Source organism: Cricetulus griseus, chromosome 2 (genome assembly GCF_003668045.3).
Source record: "Cricetulus griseus strain 17A/GY chromosome 2, alternate assembly CriGri-PICRH-1.0, whole genome shotgun sequence".
In the NCBI taxonomy this organism is placed as follows: domain Eukaryota; kingdom Metazoa; phylum Chordata; class Mammalia; order Rodentia; family Cricetidae; genus Cricetulus; species Cricetulus griseus.
The window spans coordinates 79,763,072-79,786,768 of record NC_048595.1 but is presented as its reverse complement, the minus strand read 5'-3'; the positions used below and the strand labels follow the sequence as shown (position 1 = coordinate 79,786,768).

The 23,697-nt window shown below is 39.4% G+C and overlaps 1 protein-coding gene across 1 annotated transcript in view; it reads right to left on the bottom strand.

Annotated features, from left to right (window-relative positions):
* LOC100750695 (astrotactin-2) overlaps nt 1-23,697 on the bottom strand; it is a 933,092-nt gene that overhangs the window by 655,330 nt on the left and 254,065 nt on the right. Inside the window, 1 exon segment of the mRNA XM_027400261.2 lies at nt 8,815-8,967. Within this exon segment, the coding sequence (XP_027256062.2) occupies nt 8,815-8,967 (153 nt within the window).

Sequence of the window (23,697 nt, the reverse complement as noted above, 5' to 3'; positions counted from 1 at the left end):
GAACTCAAGCACTGCCTGGAAACCATTGCTGCACTTGAGCAGATTCATTAAGGCAGAAGAAGATATGAAGTAGCCATAAATTATTCTAATAAAAGGCGCTACATGACAAATAGCTCAAGAAAATCAGGAAAGAGGATATAAAAAGTTGGAGGAAGAGTACATGACTTTCATTCAGGGGGAAAAAAAGTTGAAAAGAAAAAAATTGGCTTTAGCTTTTTTCCCATGTAATTTGATACAAAAGCTGCCTTGGATGCTAGCAATTGATAAGGGGTAGAAAACAGCTGCAGAAATGACAGAAAGGTAAGGAAAGGAGAGATTATTTCAGCATGGACTTGAGGTACCAAAGGTTTATCCAGTCTTCCTAACCAACCTGCTATCATCTGCTATATTAAATGTAACTTTGTTTTGATGATACAGGGACAAAGGTACCTTTGTCAAAAGGGACAGTTTTCCAATAAAACCTTTTCAAAATTTGTCATAGTCATGTCATATACTCTTTCCAAACTTTGACAGTATCTTTGTGGCCTCCCTAGAAATGCACAGTTGAGTCCTTAGCAGAAAGGGAAGACTGCCACAGAGTCTAAGAGATCACACAAACTATGATGGTGACCAAAGAAACAAAAATATACCCTGGGCCTGCTTGTATAGTACTTATAAACTCATTAATGTTTCTGGCTATTTTATTCTAACTAAATGAATAATTTATAGCCACTTACTAAAAAGTGAAGAATATGCATGACTTAGCATAAGGCTGTATCTGGAGGACAGTTCCCCCAAGACAAATGACCAAACTGGAAGTTATCTCCAAGAAAACTGAAGGAACCAGTGCTTACCTGTCCTCTATTCGCTGAGGCTGGGAAGCATGGGAGTGAGCTTTAGGATATAATCTTGGTGGAAGTTCAGGTACCTTATTGCTCCTGCATCTGTTTGGTTCATAGTTCCTTCAGGTATTCACCCAATGCCCTGCATAGCTCCACTCCCATGTGCACATACAGATTCCTTTTACTTTTCCTTCCAGAAATGTCTTCTCAACCTACTCCTGGTTAATATCAAGACGTCTTCAGAGGATTTCTTCCTCTGTGAATTATTCCTTAATTATTCTTCCATGTTGGCAAATGTTTCAATTAACCTTCAACACCTCTATTTATTCAGTGTGGCTATGTATGTTTGATTCTGTGCTTCCTTTAATAAATGATTACTATCGATGGAAGGAGACACAAGTAACACACACATCTGATACATGTACAGAATCTTGAAAAGGTAGAGTAAATAACTTAAAATGCACAAAGAAGGACTTATCATAACTTCTGAACTGTCTAGAGTCATAAAAAGCCTGAGTTGGGGATCCCTGGCTCTATGCTGTCTCAGAAAAGGCTATATCTCTCCTTATAGAAGCCTGTAGCTCCTAACACTGTCACAGCAGTACTGATGACACTGAAAAACTTGCCAATGGAAGAGAAACTACATATACTTCCTTGTAGTTACTAGACAAAGTTGACATAATTTCACAGCTCAAAGATCATCGCCAGGGTAGTTAAGAGCAGAGCTCAAGTCATCTTGTAATTTAAATGCAGGCTATGAATTCACAGCCCCACAGTTTATTGGTTGGGTAATCTCTGACAAGTCACTTAAAGAGTGTGAACTTTGGTTTCTTGCTTTGTTAAATGGGGATAACACACATAGGCTTTTTTGGAAAGCTTTTAAATGAGATAATATATGGTGGTACTATGTCTAGAATATATCAAATTTCCAATAGATTCTTTACAGTCTTTGCATGCCATGAATCTTCTCACCAACTCCTTTAGTTTTTCACCTAGTCATCTATCTATCTATCTCTATTTCTATTGATCCATCTTCACAAGAAGTGAAATACTATGCTGAGCACATTCTTTGTTACACAAATATGCTACAGAGATCATGACTATGACAGATGTACCAATTTGTGTGTAGAATGTACAATAAGAATAGAGGCAATGATAAAGAAGAGTATCATGACTGTGAGGGACAACAATGGCTCCCTCAGAAGGGGCAAGAGATGAGGACATGCTTCACGAAGAAGAAGCCAAAGTTAAATTGTGAAGGTAAAAGGGGCAGGTCATTTTAGCAGATCGAGATTAGTACTAATCTAATATTGGGTCAAGCAAGAGTAGGCCAGCATTGAGTATGTAGAACAGAAACCTAGGGCTATGAGTCAGACACAGAGTGGAGTCTCTGCTCTAAAGAAACCTGAGGGGCAGGACACTGTTAGATTTTAAATGTATTGAACAGTGTGTCCTTACCCTTTAGGTTCTTGATTATGAACCTAGGCAAATATATTCTTTTGGGGCAATAATAGTGACTACAATAAGACTAAAATAAAATAATATCAACAGCAGCACAAACCAACTACAGAGCACCTATCCAATGTTCAGCTTGTGCTTGGCTCTATGCTATTTTACTAAGTACTTCTCTGGATTTGAGCCTACAAAAATACTTTGAAAAGATACTGTTGTCAACCCTGAATAGTTCTTCTCCTTGGGATACAGTATTATCTGAAGATTTGAAAAAAAATGTTAAATTAGTTAGCTAACAACTATTATAACAAACACAAATCAACTGTGAAACAGAATGTGTGTGTGTGTGTGTGTGTGTGTGTGTGTGTGTTTATGCATACAATGTAATAATAGCAATGGTGCACATATTTATGTTAAAGGATAATTCATGGATTCCAATCATGGAACCAGGTTGTCAGGCTTAGTGGCAAGTGACTTTTTAGGCTGTCAGTGGAATATTTTTAAAAGATGGAACTAGAAATTTAGACCTTATAATCTAGGTCATTTGAGGACAAGGGCTGACCTTTGGTAGGTGCTCATCTGCCTTAAGAAGAATTCATACAAAGAAATAAGGAGTATATCTGTGAGCCTCTAGACGTCAAAGGCTTAAGTTTCTATGGCAGTGAATGTCCTGACCATTCTTGATAAGAATTGGCAGTGTGCCTACCTGGGGCCAAGAATCCCTTGGCTCTCATTTCCCACCTGCATGTGAGGTGACCATTATTAACACAAAGTTCAAAGAAGAGGAAACAAAGAATATACACAGCTTTTACTTACTTTATAAAGACAACCATGTTAGACAGTTGCATAATTAATTATCAAATGCAAAGTCCTGCTTTTAAAAACTATTCCCTAGCTGGTGGCACATGTCTTTAATCCCAGCACTCGGGAGGCAGAGGAAGGCAGATCTCTGTGAGTTCGAGGCCACCCTGGTCTCCAGAGCGAGTGCAGGATAGGCTCCAAAGCTACACAGAGAAACCCTGTCTTGAAAATCCAAAACAAAACAACAACAACAACAAAAAAAAAAACAAAACAAACTATTGCCTATTTTTTTTTAACTTTCCTTCTCCAGTCTTCCCTCAACTTGATCTTCCTGAGCCCTGATTTTCCTTCCTCTTCCCCTTCTCCCCTTCTCTTTCTCCTACCACCCTCTCCCCTACCCCCATGCTCCCAATTTGCTCAGGAGATCTTGGCCCTTTCCCCTTCTCTCGGGGACCAAGTGGTTTAAAGAGAAATCTGGCACCATGGAAATGTCCAGGTATTTACAAGGATGACCCCCAACTAAGAATCTAAGCAATAATGGAGAGGCTACCTTAAATGCCATTCTTCTATAATGAGATTGATGACTACCTTAAATGTCATCATGGAGCCTTCACCCAGTAGCTGATGAAAGCAGAAGCAAAAACCCACAGCTAAGCACTGAGCCAAACTCCTGGAAGCCAGTTGGTGAGAAGGAGGAATGATGAGCAAAGGGGTCAAGACCATGCTAGGGAAACCCACAGAAACAGCTGACCTGAGCAAGTGGGAGCTGAAGGATCCCAGTCTGACAGCTAGGGAACCAGCATAGGACCCAACCAGGCCCCATGAAGGTGGGTGTTAGTTGGGAGGCATGGGCATTCATTCTATGGGGCCTCTGGGAGTGGAACCAGTATTTATCCCTAGTGCACAAATTGACTTTGGGAACCAATTCCCTATGGAGGGTTACTCTCTCAGCCTAGATACACAGGGAGAATGCCTAGGCCCTGCCCTGACAGACTTTGGTGAGCCCCAATGGGAGCCCTCACACTTCCTGGGGAGTGGATGGGGAGTGGGATGGGGCTTGGTGTGGGGTATGGGAGGGCCAGAGGGAGGGGGAACTGGGTACGTAAAATAAGATTGTTTTTAATTTAAATAAAAATTTATATAAGAAAAAACTGTTGTCTAAACTGCAGGAGCCTCTTCCTCTCATTTGAAGAAAACCTCCTCAGCTTTATTTGAATGTAGCCCCTCCTTTTCACAGCCTTCAGGTCACTGGGGAGTGGCTACTTAACAGCTGCCTCATAAAATCATGTCACAAACATGAAGGCAGCAATTAAGCCCTCCAATAGCATTCCTTGTCTGATGAGGTATGCTACAGTTTAGCAACTACCAGGCCTCTTAGGAGGGAAAACTAGCTATGGAAATACATTGGAACTGCTTTTATCCATGTGCTCAATTCCAGACACTGGTTCTCAGCTACCCATTCCATCTGCTGGGAACTACTGGGCACCACACTTTGGGCGTGGAGCCTAATGAAGCAGAGAGAGAGGCCAGGTGCTCTCATTCTGGGCCAGAAGGCCCACAGCCACCTCAGCGGCAGGGGGAGTAATGACACAACGAAAGACTGGATAGTCAGACCATCTCATATTTAAGTTTTCTGGTGGCCTGTGAGGGGTAATGGGGCATTTCTAAGTTGTGTTTCTGGGGATGCTTCTGTTGGATGAGATGTTAATAAATGTTCCAGGGTAAAAATAGTCTGCAGGCAAGATGGTATCACAGACAGTGAATTCAACAGAGCAGCTCTGCTTTTCATACTGCAGGCTTTCGAGAGTCTTAACAGAATTAAAAGCAAGACAGAAATCTCCAAAAAGCTGGTGTATACAGAATTTTGATTGTGAAATACTGCTCTCCAGGAAAATGTGTGTGTGTGTGTGTGTGTGTGTGTGTGTGTGTGTGTGTGTGTGTGTGTGTGTGTTATAAATGTGTGTATGTTCTTAGGTATATGTAGCTGAACATTCACATATATGTGGAGATAAGAGGACAACAGCTGGTTTCATTCTCTGTCATTTTCCACCTTATTTTAGGAGACAAACACTCTCCCTGAACTGGAGTTGATTAATTCAGCAAAAGTAGTTGTCCAAGAAGTCCCAGAGACACTTCTGCCTCTGTCTCCCCAGCACTGGGATAACAGGCATGTACCAGAACACCTGGCTTGCTACATGGATATGGGGAATCTGAGCTAAGGGCTTCATGATTGCAAGCAAGTGCTTCACCCCCTGAGTCATCTCTCTAGCTTGTGGTGAATGGGTGTGAATGTACACTATGCCCCTTCCTCCTCTCCAGCAGCATCCAGATCCAATGTGGGCAACAGAAACACCACCGCATTGCTTGGGAACTATTTAAGTAATGCTTTAATTACATTGGTTTGATCACTACTTTGTCAGTAAGTCTGTCTGTCTCTCAATGAGTAGCATTTTTGAGAGATCAGTATTAGGCTTCTTTTGTTCAGCAAGGACAGTTTTCACACTGTCAATTCCAAAAACATAAAACTAGAAGTGATTTCAGATGCTCATATATTCGGCACACAATTGTTAAATACTTTATATATTTTAAATTTATAAATATGAAGCATCTATTTAGGAGAGGAAGACAGCAAACAAGTGAAGAAAAATAATCTTAGGCTATATTCCATATATGTGCATGCCGATATCACAGATGGTTGCCAATTCAAAAGGAGAAAAAACTTCTGACTCATCAACATGGGAGAAAGTGCTGGTATCTGAGCTGAGAGATGAAGGGTGATAAGGAATCATGTAGGACAGTAGCTGTTGGTAATGGAAGATGAAGGAAGAACAGTGCACCAGAAGTACTAGTGAGTTCCCAGACTCTGAAGAAAGGATGTGCTAGCTGTGTTCATGAATCTTGGCAGCAGTCAGTTTGGTTAAAATGCAACAAAAATCAGAGCAGACAGCATTAGAGATAGGAGTAGGGACAAGAACATAGTCGTACAGGGTCCGCACTCCAGAGTTAAGAATTCAGATTTTCTTCCAAGGAGAGTGGGAAACTACCTAAGGTCATAAGCAAACCTTAACTGCTCTAGGATTTTGAAGGAAGTATGCTAGCTGCTCTGCCTCGGGAGACTGAATCCCAAGCAGGGTATAGTCATAAAGAGAAAGCAAGAAGTGACAGCAGTTCTGAGGTGACAAAGAAAGGCAGAAGGGTTTTTACACACAATGAGGAGCAACACTTGCGTTTATTCATTAGAATGCAGAGTCTTCTTCTAATTAGCAAGTGGTGATCATTTTGTATCCATTCCCAGTCTAGGTAAAGTGCCCTGTATCCAGTAACAATCTCATCCTGAAATTCTGCTTTCATAGGAAACAGGACTACAAAGTGAAGGTCAAATTTTCAGAAAGAATGAAACTGAAGAACTCTCTGTGGAGTTTTAGAAATACTAATGTAATGTGAAAAACTGCCCAATTGTCTTATAGTAGAAGTCTGCTTATAAAAACTGTGATGCACAAAGTGGATAGTTTCGAAGGGTTAGATGACATAAAGATGTTTAGGATAAATGAAGAAGTGAAGTCAGATTAGTCTTCAAAAAGACAGAAGTGAGTTACTTGAAGTCAAATAGGTTTATGTGATGTAAACACAGAAGAAGGCAGAGGAGCACTTTTGGTAAACTTGAAAAAGTAAAGATGTGTAGGTAAAGTTGGGGGAGGTTTTTAAGTGATCTGAATGTGCAACTCAGGAAACTACCCAGGACAGCACTTAGGTACTTCCAATATATGCTGCGTGAGCCTTCTCAGCATTTCACTAGACTGCTATAGCATTCTTATAGTCTAATGAGTCTCATTTTAGGGAATTGGAAAACTGAAAATCAAAGAAAATGATGGCTTTTCCTAAGTCTTACAAGTTGAAGGTGACCGGGTTAGCATTAGTACACGGCCATTGATGACTTCAGGGAAATTGCTGTGTACTAAGTGAGATCTAAAAATGAACTCTAATTGTTCTGCTCTGATGTATGGCCTCCCATAAACATGCAAATCTTGTCTGCCTTTCACCATCCTGATCCAAAGTTCACAGAATCAGGACCTAGACATCATCAAAATAAATACCAACCACCACCCCGCCATGTTTTCAAACACTGATTTGGGTCTTGATATAAATAACATTCAACTAGGATGGCAACCCCCAAAACTCTGTCCAGCTAAGGAAGGAGCCAGAGAGAAGCAAATTATCATATACCCAGGGAACCAGTATTAACATTTAGAAAGAAAATCCAGGAGACTTCATAGTGAGTTATGACTGTCACAAGTAATAACATCATTATGTAGTGTACCATTCAAGTGTTTAGAAAGATACTTTGGATTTCACAAGTACAGGACATTGTAGATAAGCTACTAGGTTTGGGACTCTGGTTGGTTGAAATTTTCTGGCTCTATCAATTTCTATGGCAGTTTTTCTCAACCTGTGTGTCATGACTCTTTCATAGGGGTTGAAAATCAGATAGATGTCTTTTATATCAGATATCTACATTATGATTCATATTAATAGCAAAGTTACAGCTATTAAGTGCTAATAAAATAATGTTATGGTTGGGGGTCTACCACAACAAAAGTAACTGTAGGAAAAAGGTTGTAGCATTAGGAAGGTTGAGAAGCACTGCTCTAGGTGATCCTCTGTCACATAACCATTGTTTTTCTGTTTTGGTGAGATCATCTATAAAATGTGAATTATTACACCTAATAAAAAATGGTTCTGCTGAATAAGGTGTATATATCATTTAGCCTGTTGCCTGGAATAAGTTAGGTGAGAATAAATTGGAAAAGATAATGTATAGAGGTCAGTTTATTTATTTATGACACAGAGAGAGAGAATGCCAGAAGAAAGAGTGTGGAGATCAGAGCACATAGATTGAGTAGAATCAGTAGAGATATGGACATCTTGTCGTTTTGAAGGCCATATTCATAAACATGAACATAAAAAAGGTAACGTGGGAAAACATACAGTAGATGGAGGAATGAGAGGTGCAAAGAGGAGCAGTGAACCAAAGATCACTGGGCTGCCTGAAAAAACAGAAGGGCATGTTCAGAAATCAGATGATGACAAGTGGGGCCCTCCCACATACAAAGTCACACAGGTGGTCAGAGGAAATGATGATGTAAGAAGATGGAGGAAAAAAGAGAATAAGGAGGAGGGGGAGTCATTGCATGAGAGGTTCTTACACTTTGAGATAGATGTACTTTAGCCAAGTCTCATAGAATGATCCAGCAGACACAGTAGCAGAATAGAAATAAGAATAAGTTCCATGTAGTCTATGATGCTAATGCTCTCAATCCCTGCATTCTTCAGGGTTGTAAAATGTGGTTCCACAACAGTGTTCCTGGTTCTGACTCCCATTCAACAGTTCTCATGTCTTCTACAAGAATGCTCTGCTTCTCTTGCATTCTTTGTAGGGATGTCCTTGAGGAGAGTACCTGCTGCTTGCAGTTCCAGTAAGAGGAACTTTCCTTATATTTTCTCTCATCTTCGAAACCACTTTAAAATTTAGAGTGTTCATTGTCATCCTCCGATGAGGCAGCATAAGTCTCGGCGAGGTTATCTCTAACCCCAGGGGCACACCCCATTATCTTCAAGGAGGCTTAGCAGAAGAAAAGTGGCAGAAGTGATAGAAACAAGAGGGAGGTGAGGGAGAAGGTTCCCAGGATCTGGGAACACAGGACAGACTCTGTCTTCTGGCTCGGATGCCAGGAGTTCCTACCTCGAGATTTGCTCCTTCGTTTCCTCTTCCCTGCAGAGGCACTGCGCGAAGCTGGCTGTAGCTGACCAATCTCCACTGGTGTGTTAGCACGGAAACTCTCCTTGAACTTCTGCATCAGGGACTCCACTGTCTCCTGTGTCGCCTCAGCTGCTGCTACAGGGTGGCAATGGGGCTGAGGTTAAGGCTTGGCCCGCTCTCAGTCCCTGAGGGACTGGGACCAGCCACCTGGGGTCTCTGAAACTCCATCTTTGACCCACTAATGATTCTAAACTCCAAGTCAACTCACAAGCATAAGGACAGATACAATGTTGGCATTATCCATCACCTACTAGATTTTAAGCATTGGTATAAACCCTTGGGCAATGATGGTGAAAGTTTAGGTAAAAATCCATGATTCAAATAATTTCTAATCCAGTAGGACATATGGGTAGTTCCAATATCAGACAACCATTCTGAATATAGAATATGACAACAAGGTACTTCAGCCATCCAGAAAGTCAATGCAGCCTTCTTGGAAAAGGCATTATATTGGAGGTCATAACGATGAGTGGCCCAGACCAAAGAAATTAGAGAATGGTTGGAGTGAAAAGACATTTGGGATGAGAGTGTCCTAAGCAAATGAATGTGTTAAAGGAGAGGGATGATGCCCTTCAGTAAAAGAAAGGAGTGCTGTGTAGGTGCAATGGAGTTTGCACAGAGGGCACTAAGAAATGAAGCAGGAGGATGAGGACACCTTATACACAATATTTAGTTTAGATTTCATCTAAGTGGCAAAGATTTATCACTGAGTGGCTTTAAAGACGAAGCAGACATACATAAATTAAGTATCTTTGCTAACTATTACTAATGAAAGTAAGGGGAATATGCATGGGAACAGGAAAGGAGACAGGGGCTAAGATCTCTGCATAAGCCATCCATGAATAATGCTGCCCTGTGTAGCAACAGTGCTAGTGAAGGCCACATAATAGCTTAGTGATAAAACTACAGCATTGTGGGATGTAAATCACGTGACTCAGCACCCCAAATTTATCAAGGAAAAAACAAGACCTCCAAACAAGTCATAGGATTATCTCGATAGTAACAAGTGCTAGTGAAGCCAATGCAAGTAGAACCACCCTCTGGTGACTTGTCCATGGCCGCATTTCCAATTTCCAAATTGAGACCAATAAGAAATCCCAGGGAACAGAGAAAATGAGATCAGAAATTCAAAGACAAACTACAGAAGATAAAAGAAAAAAATAGGAAGGGTTGAGAAAGATGAGAGATATTATCAAAGGCAGGAGGAGTAACGCAGCAGAAGAAAACAGGACACAGCTAAGTGGCCTCGGTGCCTTTGTTCTGAGAAATGCCCAAAGACAGGCTTGACTTTGAAATCTTCAAACTCAGTCTCCCTCCACCCATGTCTGCAGAAGGTAGAGAATTTCTTCTCAGGTGGAGCTTCCTACCACTTGGTACCACAAGATGGCATGCACACTAGAATTCATTTTTCTTAGGATAGATTTCTCCAGATTAGATAGAGAAGCCCCCTAGCCTCTCAACACCCACTTCTTGTTTCTCAGGTAGAACTATCAACTTAACAGATGTGTCTTCAAGGTAAGTCAAAACCAGAGGGTGGATTTGGATATTAGGTTCTGTGGGAAGCCCCATCTTCAGGGACACAGGGAGAGTCAGATTGCTAAGAAACACAATTGACAATGCAAATGAACCATATGGTGGAATTATAGCTTCCTCACCTACATCTTTTGCTGTCTTCTCCCCAGATAGCTCAAGTAAGGTCTATGAAAGTGATCCTAGGAGATTTTATCTTACAGGCTCCCTAATTCTAACCAGTGGTTACCATTAGATGCTGAGAAGCCACAGGGTCATGTCACGTTTAATTCAGTATACAAAAAAAAAAAGAAAGAAAGAAAGAAAAAGAAAAGAAAAAAAGAGTAATTAAAAGAGTAATTTGACCACAATCATAAGAGAAAGCTAAGCAAAAGTCAAATGTTCAGAACATGCAGTGATCTGAAATGCTCAAAGAAAAAGAGGGAGAAATAAAAGTATGGGGAGAAGAAGAGATAAACTTTAAAAAAGAGAGAAGTCAGTATCTGCGGGTTGGGAAGGAGGATCTCACCAAGGGAACCTCCATTTTGATGTTGGATTTTCAGCCTCAGTATCTGTAAAGAAACATCTTTATAGTATTTTATTATGGCAGCCCTTTGGAAGAACCAAACAAAATCACCTTGTGATGTTTATCATACTGAAAGTATGATGAATATGCCTTAATAAATGGAAAATGAATTATGTGAGTTGTAAAACAAGAAATCAAAGTAATTGAATGTAAATGACAATACAAGAGGTTGTAGCAGAAAACTACTATCAACTAATCTAAGAATACAAAGTGATAGGAAGCCATGTGAGATAACACAGGAGATGAAAACAGAAGCTTCACCTTAACCTTGACCCTAACCCTCAGGGAGTTAGTTGGAGAGTGATAGAACAGGATGCCCTATGTTTTCCTCCAGCCTTGACACACATGTGCAAATACATGCACATACAGAGGAAAGGGGAGCGGGGAGAAAGATAGAGGGCAGAGGAAAAGAACAATAATGAGAATAAAAAGATTACCTAGGAACATAGCACAGAACATGGTCCAGGAAGAGCTGATAGTAGGCTGGAATATGGAAGCAGAGTGAGAACTAGAGAAAACATTGGAGAGAACAGGGAGCAGTGAAAGAGTACATTAAGAGATGTCATCAAAGTTGAGGGTTATTTTGGATGTAAAACATCCACATAATGTGATATATTATAAAGATAGCAAAAAAAGGGGTGTAATGAGCTTGACTCCTCTTCTTCTGACATTGAACGACTGTGAAATGATGGTGTCTAGGTGATATGAGGACCACATTTGACAGAAATAAACATGTGTATAGTTTTTGACTAAACATATAGTTGCCTTTTAGAGACATCTAAATAGAGAGGAAGGGATGCAATCAAAAATTGCATGAGAGAACATGCTCTATGTATGCTCCATGCACACGGGAATTAAAAGTAGATGAGCCCACTTTTGTTCAGAGCTAGACTCTTGACAATGTAGGTGATACAGAGTGTATGTGAACCTGATCTATGCCAACTGCTCTCTCTTTGTACCACCAGATCTCTGCATCTCTGCCAAATTCAATCTGCCCCACTAAGACCCTGCAGGATCATCACCTGGCTTCTTGTCATCTGGCTCCTAGCTGGGCTAGGCCAGTAGGATTTTCCAGCAGGATACTGGAAAGGAGAATATAAGAGCAATTCTTTCATTTCTCCCTCTTGTTTATGTAGCTATTTCTGATAGAGAATACAATTTTAGGTAATTACAGATTCTGTCAGGGTGCCCTGTTTCACAGTGCATATTCTTATGGGGATCAATAAAGCCATTTTTCCATCTCTGCATTTTGTTCCTAGCCTATGGTGGCTGTCTGATATTTCTTGTCCAGATATCTTAGTATTTACATGCTGATGCCCTTCTCTTTGCCTACACTTCCACAAGACACCCCCCAATTGCATTCTCCTAGCAGCCCCATTCTAGCATGCTTCTGTATCTGACCAAAGCCTTGTCTGAGGTACTAGCCACTCCTCTTTCATGTCTCCAACATTCATCAATTCCTGATGATCAGCTCTTCTCCTGTTATTTCTGTTTGAGTTTTCTTAAGCCGATATTGGTTTAACTGTGTTAGAGGACAACACATGGAGGGGGAATGTTTGCTCCTGTGAACTGCAAGGGCTTCTGATCCCAATGTAGCAAATCCCAGCCATCTGTTTGGCTGCTCTTGACTTGGCGACAACGCCAAGAGCCCAGACAGGCTTAGGGCAGCAGTGCTCATAGAAACCTCTTCGTGACTGATGTCATTCTGTACTCTATGCTGCCATCTCCACCCTTCCTGACCCTACTCAATAGCGCTCTCAATATCAATATATCATGTAGTCCAAATAAGCCACATTACTTTTGGGTACCCACTAAGCTCTGCCTCCTCAGAGTCGCAAAATGTTCACCCATCGCCTGGTTGAATGCAACAGATGGTGCCTGATCTGAGCATCTTGGCAGGCCCAGAATGTAGGGAGAGAAGGGGGGCTGTCACCTCCTTCTGACTAACACATGAAGGATTGTCAAGCTTAATGGGGATTAAACATTAAGGTCTGAGGAGAAAAGACCTAACCCCTGAGAAGAAAGGAGGCAGAAAGAAGAGGAAGGGGAAGTGGTGGACATAGATGGAGGGGAAAAATCACACTAAGTAATAGAGTAAAATATTATAGAAAAGAGCTGTAAACAGGAAGGTAAACTAGAAACAGGGCAGAGCAGAAAACAAGGAGTAGGAAGACAGAGAAGGAAGATACAGTGAAGCAGACTGAGAGAGGTAGAGAGAGACAGAGGGGAGACAGACAGAGAGAGAGAGAGACAGAGACAGAGAGAGAGAGAGAACACCAAGTCACTCTACAGAGGTACAGAGGTGTGCCAGTTTCCAGATAACAAGGAAGTTGGGACATGCAGCCTGCAAAAGATACCTAGACACAGACTCAACTCTCAACTGTGCAATCAAGTTGCCATCTACCGCTTTTTCCACACAGTGATGTCTGGATGCTCTTCCACGGAAATGTACACATATTTGGGTTCAAATTTCAATAGCACATCCCTCACTCTCTTTTAATTTTTTAGACACTTCTAATCTGTGTTAGAAAAAAAATTCACAGTTCCCAAGCACCAACACTTTGCCTGGAAAAGATCTTGGCATTTCTTTATATTTTCTCATTTCCTTCTCCTAACAAGTTTGAAAGGCAACTATCATTAACTCCTGTTTAGACACATGTAGACATGTGCAGACACGGACTCAGAGAAATTATATAATCTTTCAAAGCCACAAAGTGGGGATTTGAACTCAATAATGACTGATATCCCAGCTCCATCCTTCCTGTACCACCCTTAAATGCATTGCCTCTAGTCGCTTGCTATGTAGAGATGGGTATATCAAATTTATAGTTTGGATGACTTTCCTTCAGGACTACATAGCTGCTCTGACAGCAACCTTCTTCAGCTTATCTAGGCAGGGAGTGTCCAGCAATCTCAGCCTGACTGGACTTATCTCAAGACTTCCTGAAATTCCAGTCTCTGCTCTTATCTCATCTTGGCACTGCTCTGTCACTCAAGATCTATGCATGGAAGACAAGGCAACCATTGGATGTTCATTGGTTATATTGCTGCAATATAACCAGTAAACCATGAAGGTTGGAAAACTCATTGAATTAGTCAATTTTCTGATCCCTATGAGGAAATTCCAGGCAGAAACAACTTAAATGAGGAAGGATCACAGTTGACAAGGATACAGTCAGTGATGATGGGGAATGTATGGTGACTAGAAGCTCAACCTATGGTTGTACCAGCTTGCTAAAGCTATTTTCTATATGGCACTTAACAAGGAACAGAGAGACTGGAGATGGAAGCAGGAAAACTATAACCTCAAGGTCTCACCTTGACCAGTTTCCTATCTATTAAACTTTATTTAACCTTTCAAAACAAGCACTACCAACTAGGGACCAAGTGTTCAAACACATGGATTTGTTGGTGGCATTTTTACAGTCAAAGCTTAATACCTGCTGTCCTGAAGCTATTTTCTCTACATTGAAATGTTATGTCCTCCAAATTGACACAGTCTCATTAAGGCTTAAGGCTTGGGAACATCCTGAACCTTAGAAGATTCATAAGGATTCCTCTTAATATAAAAGCAGTAATTCTGGGTAGAGGAAACTCTCATATCTACTTAGATCCCTTTGAACCATACAAGAAGTTCCAGAAATACAGCCTCTTATAAATACATACCAACATACCCAACTTTGACATTGGTGTTAAAGATCCAAACCCAGATCACTATGCTTGCACAGTAGGCACTTGGTCAAGTGAACCATCTCCTCCCCCCCCATCCGCTAGTCTTAGTACAACATATCTTCAACATCCAGGGCTGGCAACTGCTATTTCCTTTGCTCCTTTCCTCTCTTTTAGGGTTTTGGCTAATTTGAACCTCAGTTCTCATACTTAAAGTGCTGTCTTGATGAGAATGTCATATTCAAATACTTGAACAAACAATATTCTAGATGTATCTGTGGAGTTTTTTTAAATATTAAAATTAGACTAGGGCGTTTAGTAAAATACATTGCTTCCACATTGTTTGTGGGCCTCATGCAATCAGGTGAAGCCCTTGATAGAAGAAAGATTGATCTATCTGAAGAAGAAATAGACTACCTGTATATTTGAGCTACAGATTAGACTGTCTTCTGGGTCTCCAGCTAGCTTGCTACTCTTCCCAACAGCATAAGCTAATTAATGCCTTATATAAATTTATTGATAGGTAGAGACATAGATATAGAACGCACATAGCCAATAATGTGCAACTAGCCAACACAATTAGCCAACACTAATACTTATCTCAAATTCTATTCTTAGGCTTTAGCTTGGACACACTCAGACTCCAGGATCATAGAGAAAGTGGTAAGTGAAAATGCTTTAGTATCTTGGTACACCTCAGATAGAAAGACCCGAAATAAAACAAAGGTACTCTGTTCTCAGCTTATCTAAGTCCAGGCACAGAAAACAACATCTAAAGTTTTATAGGAGTCTTTCCATGAAAAAAAAATCAATAGGAAAACAGCCAGTGTTCTTAGATAGATGTAAATGCTACATGACTAGAAAAAAATTGAAACCCAAGTTCATGTTTTGTATAATGGCTGCCTCTTCCCAGCTCTCAGGGAGCAAAAAAAAAAAAAAAAAAAAAAAAAAAAAAAAAAAAAAAAAAATGATGGATAGAATTTTCTTACTCTTCAGTTTTGTTTTTTTTTTTTTCCTCTCATATATTTTCTTAAACTTTTGGTGCCTGGTCCAGCTTATCTTCAAGCAAGAGCCTGTAGACAAGACAAATGGGTGAATAACAACAAATATAAATCGAAAAGCCAAGGAACAGCCTTTTCTTATACACAAGGTCTTGGGTCTGTCAGTTAACTTGCAGGCATATGGGGTGGTCATGATTTCTATTGGGAAAACTACATCAAGTACAGAAGATGGAATCAAAGTTGTGATATTATCCTCTCTTTTGATAAAAGTACAATGCTGCCCAGGTTCACTGGAACTGGTTTCATGTTCCCTAGCCAGAACACAGATGGTCTCCAAGATTCCTTCCGGCTCCAACATCTTGTAGTTCTAAATGTAAACGAATGCGCTTTTGTGAAAATGAATGTAGTTTCCTCGGGAGCTGCTCTCCTGTTTTCAAAGCACTTAAAATATTTCTTTTAATTTTGAGATTATTATATCATTTTCACCTTCCCTTTACACTTCTAACCTTCTATATACCCATCCTCTCTTCTTTTCACATTCCTGGACTCTTTTTTTCTTAAATTGTTGTTACATAAATGAACATGTATGAATGAACATATATATATATATATATATATATATATATATATATATATATATATGCATGTGTATATGTATGAATATGTAAGTGTATGTGTGAATATATACACACATACACACTATATATTATATATTGCTACTTGCAGGTTATTTTCCAGTGCTGACCATTTGCTAGTGGATGATCAATTGGTGTGCTTTTTCCTGGGCCAGACTAGTCTCCCAATTTTAGCATTCCTTAGTTGCCTGTAGTTCTTTTTGAAGGGTGAGGTTTTCTGGGCTCCCCATCCCTGTCCATGTCAAGATATTATTTTTAAAACTGTCTTATCTATATCAACTGAACTCAAATTTTACATAGCCTCCAGAATTGACAGGTGCAAAGGTTGGGCAGGATTGTCATTCAGTACCACTGAGTTCTATTCATGGAGAAAGGGGCAAAAATTATAAAAAAACTAGACAAGCTATATCAAAACTCACTTTATTAGTAACTTTCAGTGAGGTATGACTGGAAGACTCTGAAATTAACCAGTTTTATTTGTTTCACTTCTTAGTAGCTATAAGAGAATCATTTATTTAAGCCCTATGATATCTCCTTCCCTGGTGTTCAAATGAGGCATGCCCCAACTCCAACAAACTGTTTTTGACTAAATGAAATGTTAAAGTGCCTGTCACAGTTCATGATACAGTTATTTAAAACTGTGAGTTAATAGTACTGCTTCAAAGATCTGTCTTTTCCCATCAGTCATAGAAATTCCAAAAGCTTTGTGCAGCCTACATTGCATAGCCTGATGGGATTCAGTTACTAGCAGAATTCCTCTCCTTAGAAAATTCATCTCTTCTAAGACTAGCCAGGGTAGTCACACAATGTGTCTCTGTTCTCCTTGAGACTGGAAGGCCCTATACATTCTGTAATTCTGCCTCTAAAGGTATTCCTGGGTGGGGGCTATATCAGGTATGGGAACTATAGACACTGAGATGAACTGAATACCACACTTTTCTAAAACACATCATTGGTATAGTAAAAGAAAACATAAAAGATAGTAGAAAAGAGTGTACGGAATTCCTATGTAATGAAAACATTGACAAGGAATCCCCTAGTTGCCTTTGTGGTTAGAAAGGCTGTGGAAAATTCTTAGAGGGCGTTTGGGCTACTGAGCCATAAAGGGTGAAGAGAGTGGCACTAGGGAAAGAAAGGTCAGGAATTTTTAGGCAAAATTCCACAAAGTTTGTTTTTCTGGAGTTTACACTGAGAGATGATTTTCAAAATCAAGAGAATTCATCTTTGAGTCAGAAAGCTGAATATCCTGAACTCACCCTTAGATTTCAATTTAGAACTCTTACCTTATTCAATCATCTTCATATCCCCACTGCTCTCCTTGTCTGGGTCTAAGCTCTGATACAAATACCGTGGTGCATTGAATACACACAGTGTAGATGCAGGTTCAATGTTTCATGCTGTTATGACTTCACTGACTTTTCTGAGCCTCAGCCCTGATGTATGTGAAACTTGTTGCATAAATCATGAAGAATTTTGTGTTCTTTTTCCATTTTTGTATGGTTTGGTTGTCATCTAATGTAAAATTTTTGTAAGGTACTTAATCAATCAACAAAGTATAACATTTATTATCATGTTCTCATGTGACAGGCCCTTAAAAGTGCTTGTAGAGTAAACAATAGTTTTTCCACATCTTGTTTCAATAACTCATTTGTGTTTGAGTAAGGATTATAGGTTATTCAAGGTTCAAATCGAATCATCATTCCAAGGCCTGGTGAACCTCATTACTGTATCCACTGACACTCAGTGTCAGCCAGTTCTCTTCAGGGTCACACTCTGAAGCATGTGGTAACCCATGACCAGGATGTGGCTAAGGATATACATCTCTGTTCATAGTTCATTGTCACTGTCATTGTACAAGTGTTAAGACCTGCATGATACTACTAGGTCCTGAAACTTAGGCAAATTATCCCAAGCAAATAGCAAACTCTAAAGCTCTTGCTAAGGTTTATCAGATAATAATTTGTGAAGAGAACTTGTTTCCTAACAGGTGGACTAAAAAGAAAGGAAAACTTCACTCTCTTAAGCTAATAATCTCCCTCTACAGATATTTACAATCATTACAAGCTACTTCTTCCTCTGTAGAGTTACAGTGGACTTCTCTAGTTGATCTATTAGCAAGATTCTCCCCATTGTACCATATCAGTTTGCCAGGAGCATTACATTAGCCAGATAATTGTAATAACAATAATAATGACATTTACCAATTACAGAGTGCTTGCTATATGGCAGGTAATATTTTAAAGGAAATACAGTCACTTAATTTAAACTTCATAATAACTACAATACATAGATCATTAAGCCTCATTTTAAAGCCTTTCATGAATCCACACTCTTGCTATAGCCCTATTGCAGACTAACTGTTCACTTGGGCATGGCGTTATAACTTGCTGTGGTGAATGTCATATGTGTAGACATCAGTATGTGCTAAGCAAGAGTCTGTTTTTCAAGACACATCATGTATTTCTAGTCTTTCTTGTACATCAGCCACTACCAAGAGGAAAGCTTTCACAGCAAATCAGCTAGCAAAGGAAGATGAATAACCATAGAAATCATTGCCCCACAGAATGGACATGGGATAGCCTAGAACATTGATGCTTGCCAACCTGAAAACAATGGGAAAAACCCATGTGAGATAACACTCATTGTACTATTCAGGCACATAACCTCTCAGTGTTGGTCATGCAGAACCACTGAGATTTTGTACAGGTTTGTTATGAAGCATTGTTTTGGCAGTGGTAGATAGTGAAGCTTTTCCAGGAACTTACAAGTGGGTATGTCACAGGAGAATTAAGTTTTCAAGGGTCATACAGAATCTGTAAACAGCAAAGATTCACTGGTACCTTCAGATATAATTTTGTTGCTAGTTTTACAGTAAATTCAGTAATATGAACTTAATGAGTAGCTTCCATGGTGGAGAAAACAAAATAAATATCCTACTATTAGCTAACTTTCCTTTATATAATAATTTTAAAAATCTGTTCAGAGATGGCTTATTGCCTAAGAGAGTTGGATGTTCTTGTTAGAGACTCTAAGTATCTAAGTTTGATTCGCAAGATCTCACAGCTATCTGTAATTCTGGCGTCAGAGGATTCAATATTCTCTCCTGGCCTCTGTGTATATACACCACCAAAATACACATAATGAAACAATAAGAATACATCTTTAAGATAGGTGGTGGTGGTGCATGTCTGTGAGTTTGAGGCCAGAGTGAGTTCTAGGACGGCTAAAGCTATTACACAGAAAAATCTTGTCTCAAAACAAAAAAGTATGGATCTTTAATAAAAGGAAAATTATGAAGATAATCCAAGAAAACATAGCTACCTTTAATTGGGAAGTCCCTTTTCTATGACATAAGGTATTGTCAGAGGGATACAAAGAACAGAACACAGAACTGGTAAAATTCTCGCTACTTTTATAGGCATATTTCTCACCAGTGTTCCTTTAAAACAAGGCAAATCTGCCCAGTTCTAAGGATGGTTACACATTTAAACACATCTAAGCAAACTACAGTGAAAATCAGGGTTCCGTAGTAAAAATAGTCCAACCACTCTATAAATACATCCTGTTTCTCAATATTAAACTCTTTAAAATAGACTAGCTAAACATACAGTCAAAAATAAATTGACACTGGTTGTCATTTCTGTAAGACTTGGAATTTGCCATCAGATGACTTAGAATTAAAATTTCTCATTTCTCTATAACAGTAATCACTGGCCATGCCACTACATATAAAACCCAAGTTCAAATCCAAAAAGTGAAACTGGGAGGTTAAAAGTAGAACCTCAGAAGATCTAGAGAAAGGAAATCAAGACTCAAGTACCAGGTAAGCCGCTGTGTGATGCTGAATACCTCACTAACCTCTCTGAACCTCAGACAATAAGCTCTTGGTCCCCAGACTGATAGCTGGGAAATCAGCATGGGACTGATCCAGACCCCCTGAATGTGGGTGTCAGTGAGGAGACCTTGGAAATCTATGGGTCCCCTTGTAGTGAATTAGTATTTATCCTTAGCATAGGAATGGCCTTTGGGATCCCATCCCACATGGAAGGATACTCCCTGAGCCTAGACACAATGGGGTGGGCCTATGCCCTATCCCAAAGGATATGACCAACACTGAAGACCCCTATGGAAGGCCTCACCCTCCCCGGGGAGCAGAAAGGGTATGGGATAGGTAGGCTGTTAATTGGGGGGCAGGGGAGGAGTTAGGGGGAGAGGGAACTGGGATTGATGTGTAAAATAATCTTTTTAATTCAAATAAAATTAATAAAAAATAAAATGTTTCTGTTAGAGATAGATTAAAATATTTGTAGTCTGAGTCACTGTAGAAGCTTGTGATACTGACTCTCAGCTATTTATAATAAAAAAGTGGAGTACAGAACTATGATTTTCAAGTCCTTTAATAGATGATAAACAGATAAGAGCATGTGATAAAATAACAATAATAAAAATAGAGTATAAAATTATTTTGTTATCCTCCAAAGCTACACAGAGAAACCCTGTCTCAAAAAACCAAAAAAAAAGTTATTTTGTTATCATGAATATCAAGGTACAAATACAAACACAGTGTTTCTATGAGCCTCAAGTGTCCTTAGAATTTTTTTTTTTAATGCAGATGAGAATGAGTGCAAGAAGGATCAAATAAGGGTAGTAATGATTCCACTCACACCCATTGGTTCAGTGTTTACCATGTGCTGAGCAATAGTCAATAGCCTGGCAAGTGGGTGGTCTAGCATCATTATCACAGCACGGGGGCAGATCCTGAGCCAACGTTGGATTACTTATATGACCTTACATTGAAACTAATGCAAATGGAATAAGGAGAGCAGGAAGTGTGGAGGAGGCTGCTTTTATTTCTGTGAAATCAGCCACTGGAATGTTGAGGCCACCTTACATCCCTATGTGGGGTTACCATGTGGATGCTGATTCTGTAGGTATTTTGGGAATTGTTTTTATCCCATGGCTAAGTAATCTTGAATCTTCTAATTTATCCTTGGTGAAAACTGGCTCAGTTAGGTGTTACAGACACTTTCTTTCTTCTTGATTCCTTTTCCAGTGAACAGCCAAAACACTGAGCTAAGGCAGCTGAGAGAATGAAAATCATGCCCTCAGTGGTGCAGAACAAATTCTTCCTGTGATGTTTTTGGTGAAATAATACAGATCCATCTTAGGGAGCCATTTAGACGGGGAGGCAGCAGGCATGGGCGGATGGAACTTGAGGAATGTCATCATTTTACACAATGTGCACAATGAGGGGCAGCAATGTGATAAAGCAAAGAGATAAAGAGAAGGGAGGCAGAGGTTATGACAGAACCTCAGGGCTAAGCCATCTTCTCATAACACTGGAGTTTCTTATAATCTATGAAGTAGGCCATGCCCTGACCTCTTTCCTGATAAGGGGGATCCGAGGTCTAGAGATACTACCTGCTAGCTCTCACCTCTGCCTGTATGCTTCTCCTTGCCCTCCCCTTTTCTATCATTGGTCACCTTCTGAGTTAAAGCTAAGGATGTTGGATATTGTATATCTACGATACAGATAGGTGTCCAATTTGATTTGAGGGAAGATTCTTTGCCAATAATGTAGGTTTTACAAAATACATTCATATGTGTGTTTCTGCTATGATTTTTTTATTTTCCTTCAATATGAGAGAGAGAGAGAGAAAGAAAGAGAGAGAGAGAGACAGACAGAGAGAGAGAGAGAGAGAGAGAGAGAGAGAGAGAGAGAGTGACTTATTGAGTTGTTAGGTGACCTATGACCTATTCTAAGGCTATGGTAATATAAACATAATTCTACACCAAGAATAGGATAGTTCCCCTCTCCATGGCACAGATCATTCCTCATGAATTCTGCTGGGAAAATTTCACATTAAAAATGATTAGCAAAGCAAAACTGGTCCAAAAATGGGAGACTAAACCTGTCACAGACCCTTGAAATAGTATCATGAGGGATAGTAGAACTCAGAATTTAGCTGCAGTTATCTTAAAGGCTGTCATATTACTACTACTTCTAATACCAATGTTTGAATTTGTGTTGCTGCAGATTGCCCCATTGCATTGCATTTTTACATGGACTAACCCTTACTCTAAATTCTTAACATATTAGAGATTTTTGAATTTAGGAATAACCCTACAGACATTTTACTGTTTGGTCACTCCAAACGTGAAAACCTAAAATTTTCTAAAGTGCAAAAATTTAAAAACCTCATGTGGAAACTCAAACTTTCAAATACCAAAGCATTAAGAAATTCAGAGTTTTAGACTAGGATGTTCAGCAATTATATCTTATAACTAGGAGGGTTGTTATACCAGGCTAGATATCTGTAAAGGGACTTTGACAATATAATTCCTGTCATTTCTGATATATTACAAAATTAAATTATTTCTCATGTTAAAGATTGGAGAAGATACTGAGAGATCAAGGTGCTTGGCAAAAAGTATGACTTCTCAATCCTAGCAGTGTTGACATCTAAATCTGGACAATTACTGATTGTGGAGATTCATCTGGAGACCATAGGGTGCTTTATCCATACCCATAGCCCTGTCTTATCACATGCAGTTTTCTCAAGGTATGATCACAAGAAGTGTCTCCAGATGTTTCCATGTGACAATTAGTGGCAAAATATCTCCCTAGATTGAGAATCTATGGATGAAGGTGGCCTACATGACAGTTAGGAAGTTTGGGATGCAATCTCAGAGATGTCTGATTCAGGGCCTCTTATCTAGAGAATAAATATAGTATTAGTAAAGACTATTGTTTTGACATCTCTAGTAGAGCTTTCTCTCAACAGGAGAACTATGAAGTTGTTAAGTCCTCTGACACTAGAAATTAATAAAGGTATCACGTTAAAAAGTCCAGAAAGGGTTTAATAAATAAAATTAAATTAAATAAAAGTATACTATTGGGGTAGGATGTACACAAAGGACTTTATGTCCCACCACAGAGATTTTTGCCCATCCATAAATATTGCCACTGTTTTTATGAGAACAAGGAAATAGAAACAACCTAGACATCCATCAGCAGAAGAGATATGAATTGATAACAAAATATGATACATAAATGAAATGAAATGTTATTCAGGAGTAAGAAAAATTAAAGTTGCAGGAAAATGGATGGAAATGAAAACTATAATACTAAGTGAAGTGATCCAAACTCAGACATACACACACACACACACACACACACACACACACACACACACACACACACACAATACCCACATATTCTTTCTCATATTTGGATACTAGCCTATAATTTCTTTGTATATGCATGAAAATAGGCGCAAGTGAGGATATACTATAAAATTTAGATGAGACTGGACACATTCAGAGCAGTGTAGTCATAAAATATTTTAAGTTTTTTTTTCATTTTAATGCACATGTGAGGCTATGTGAGTTTTTGTGTACCATC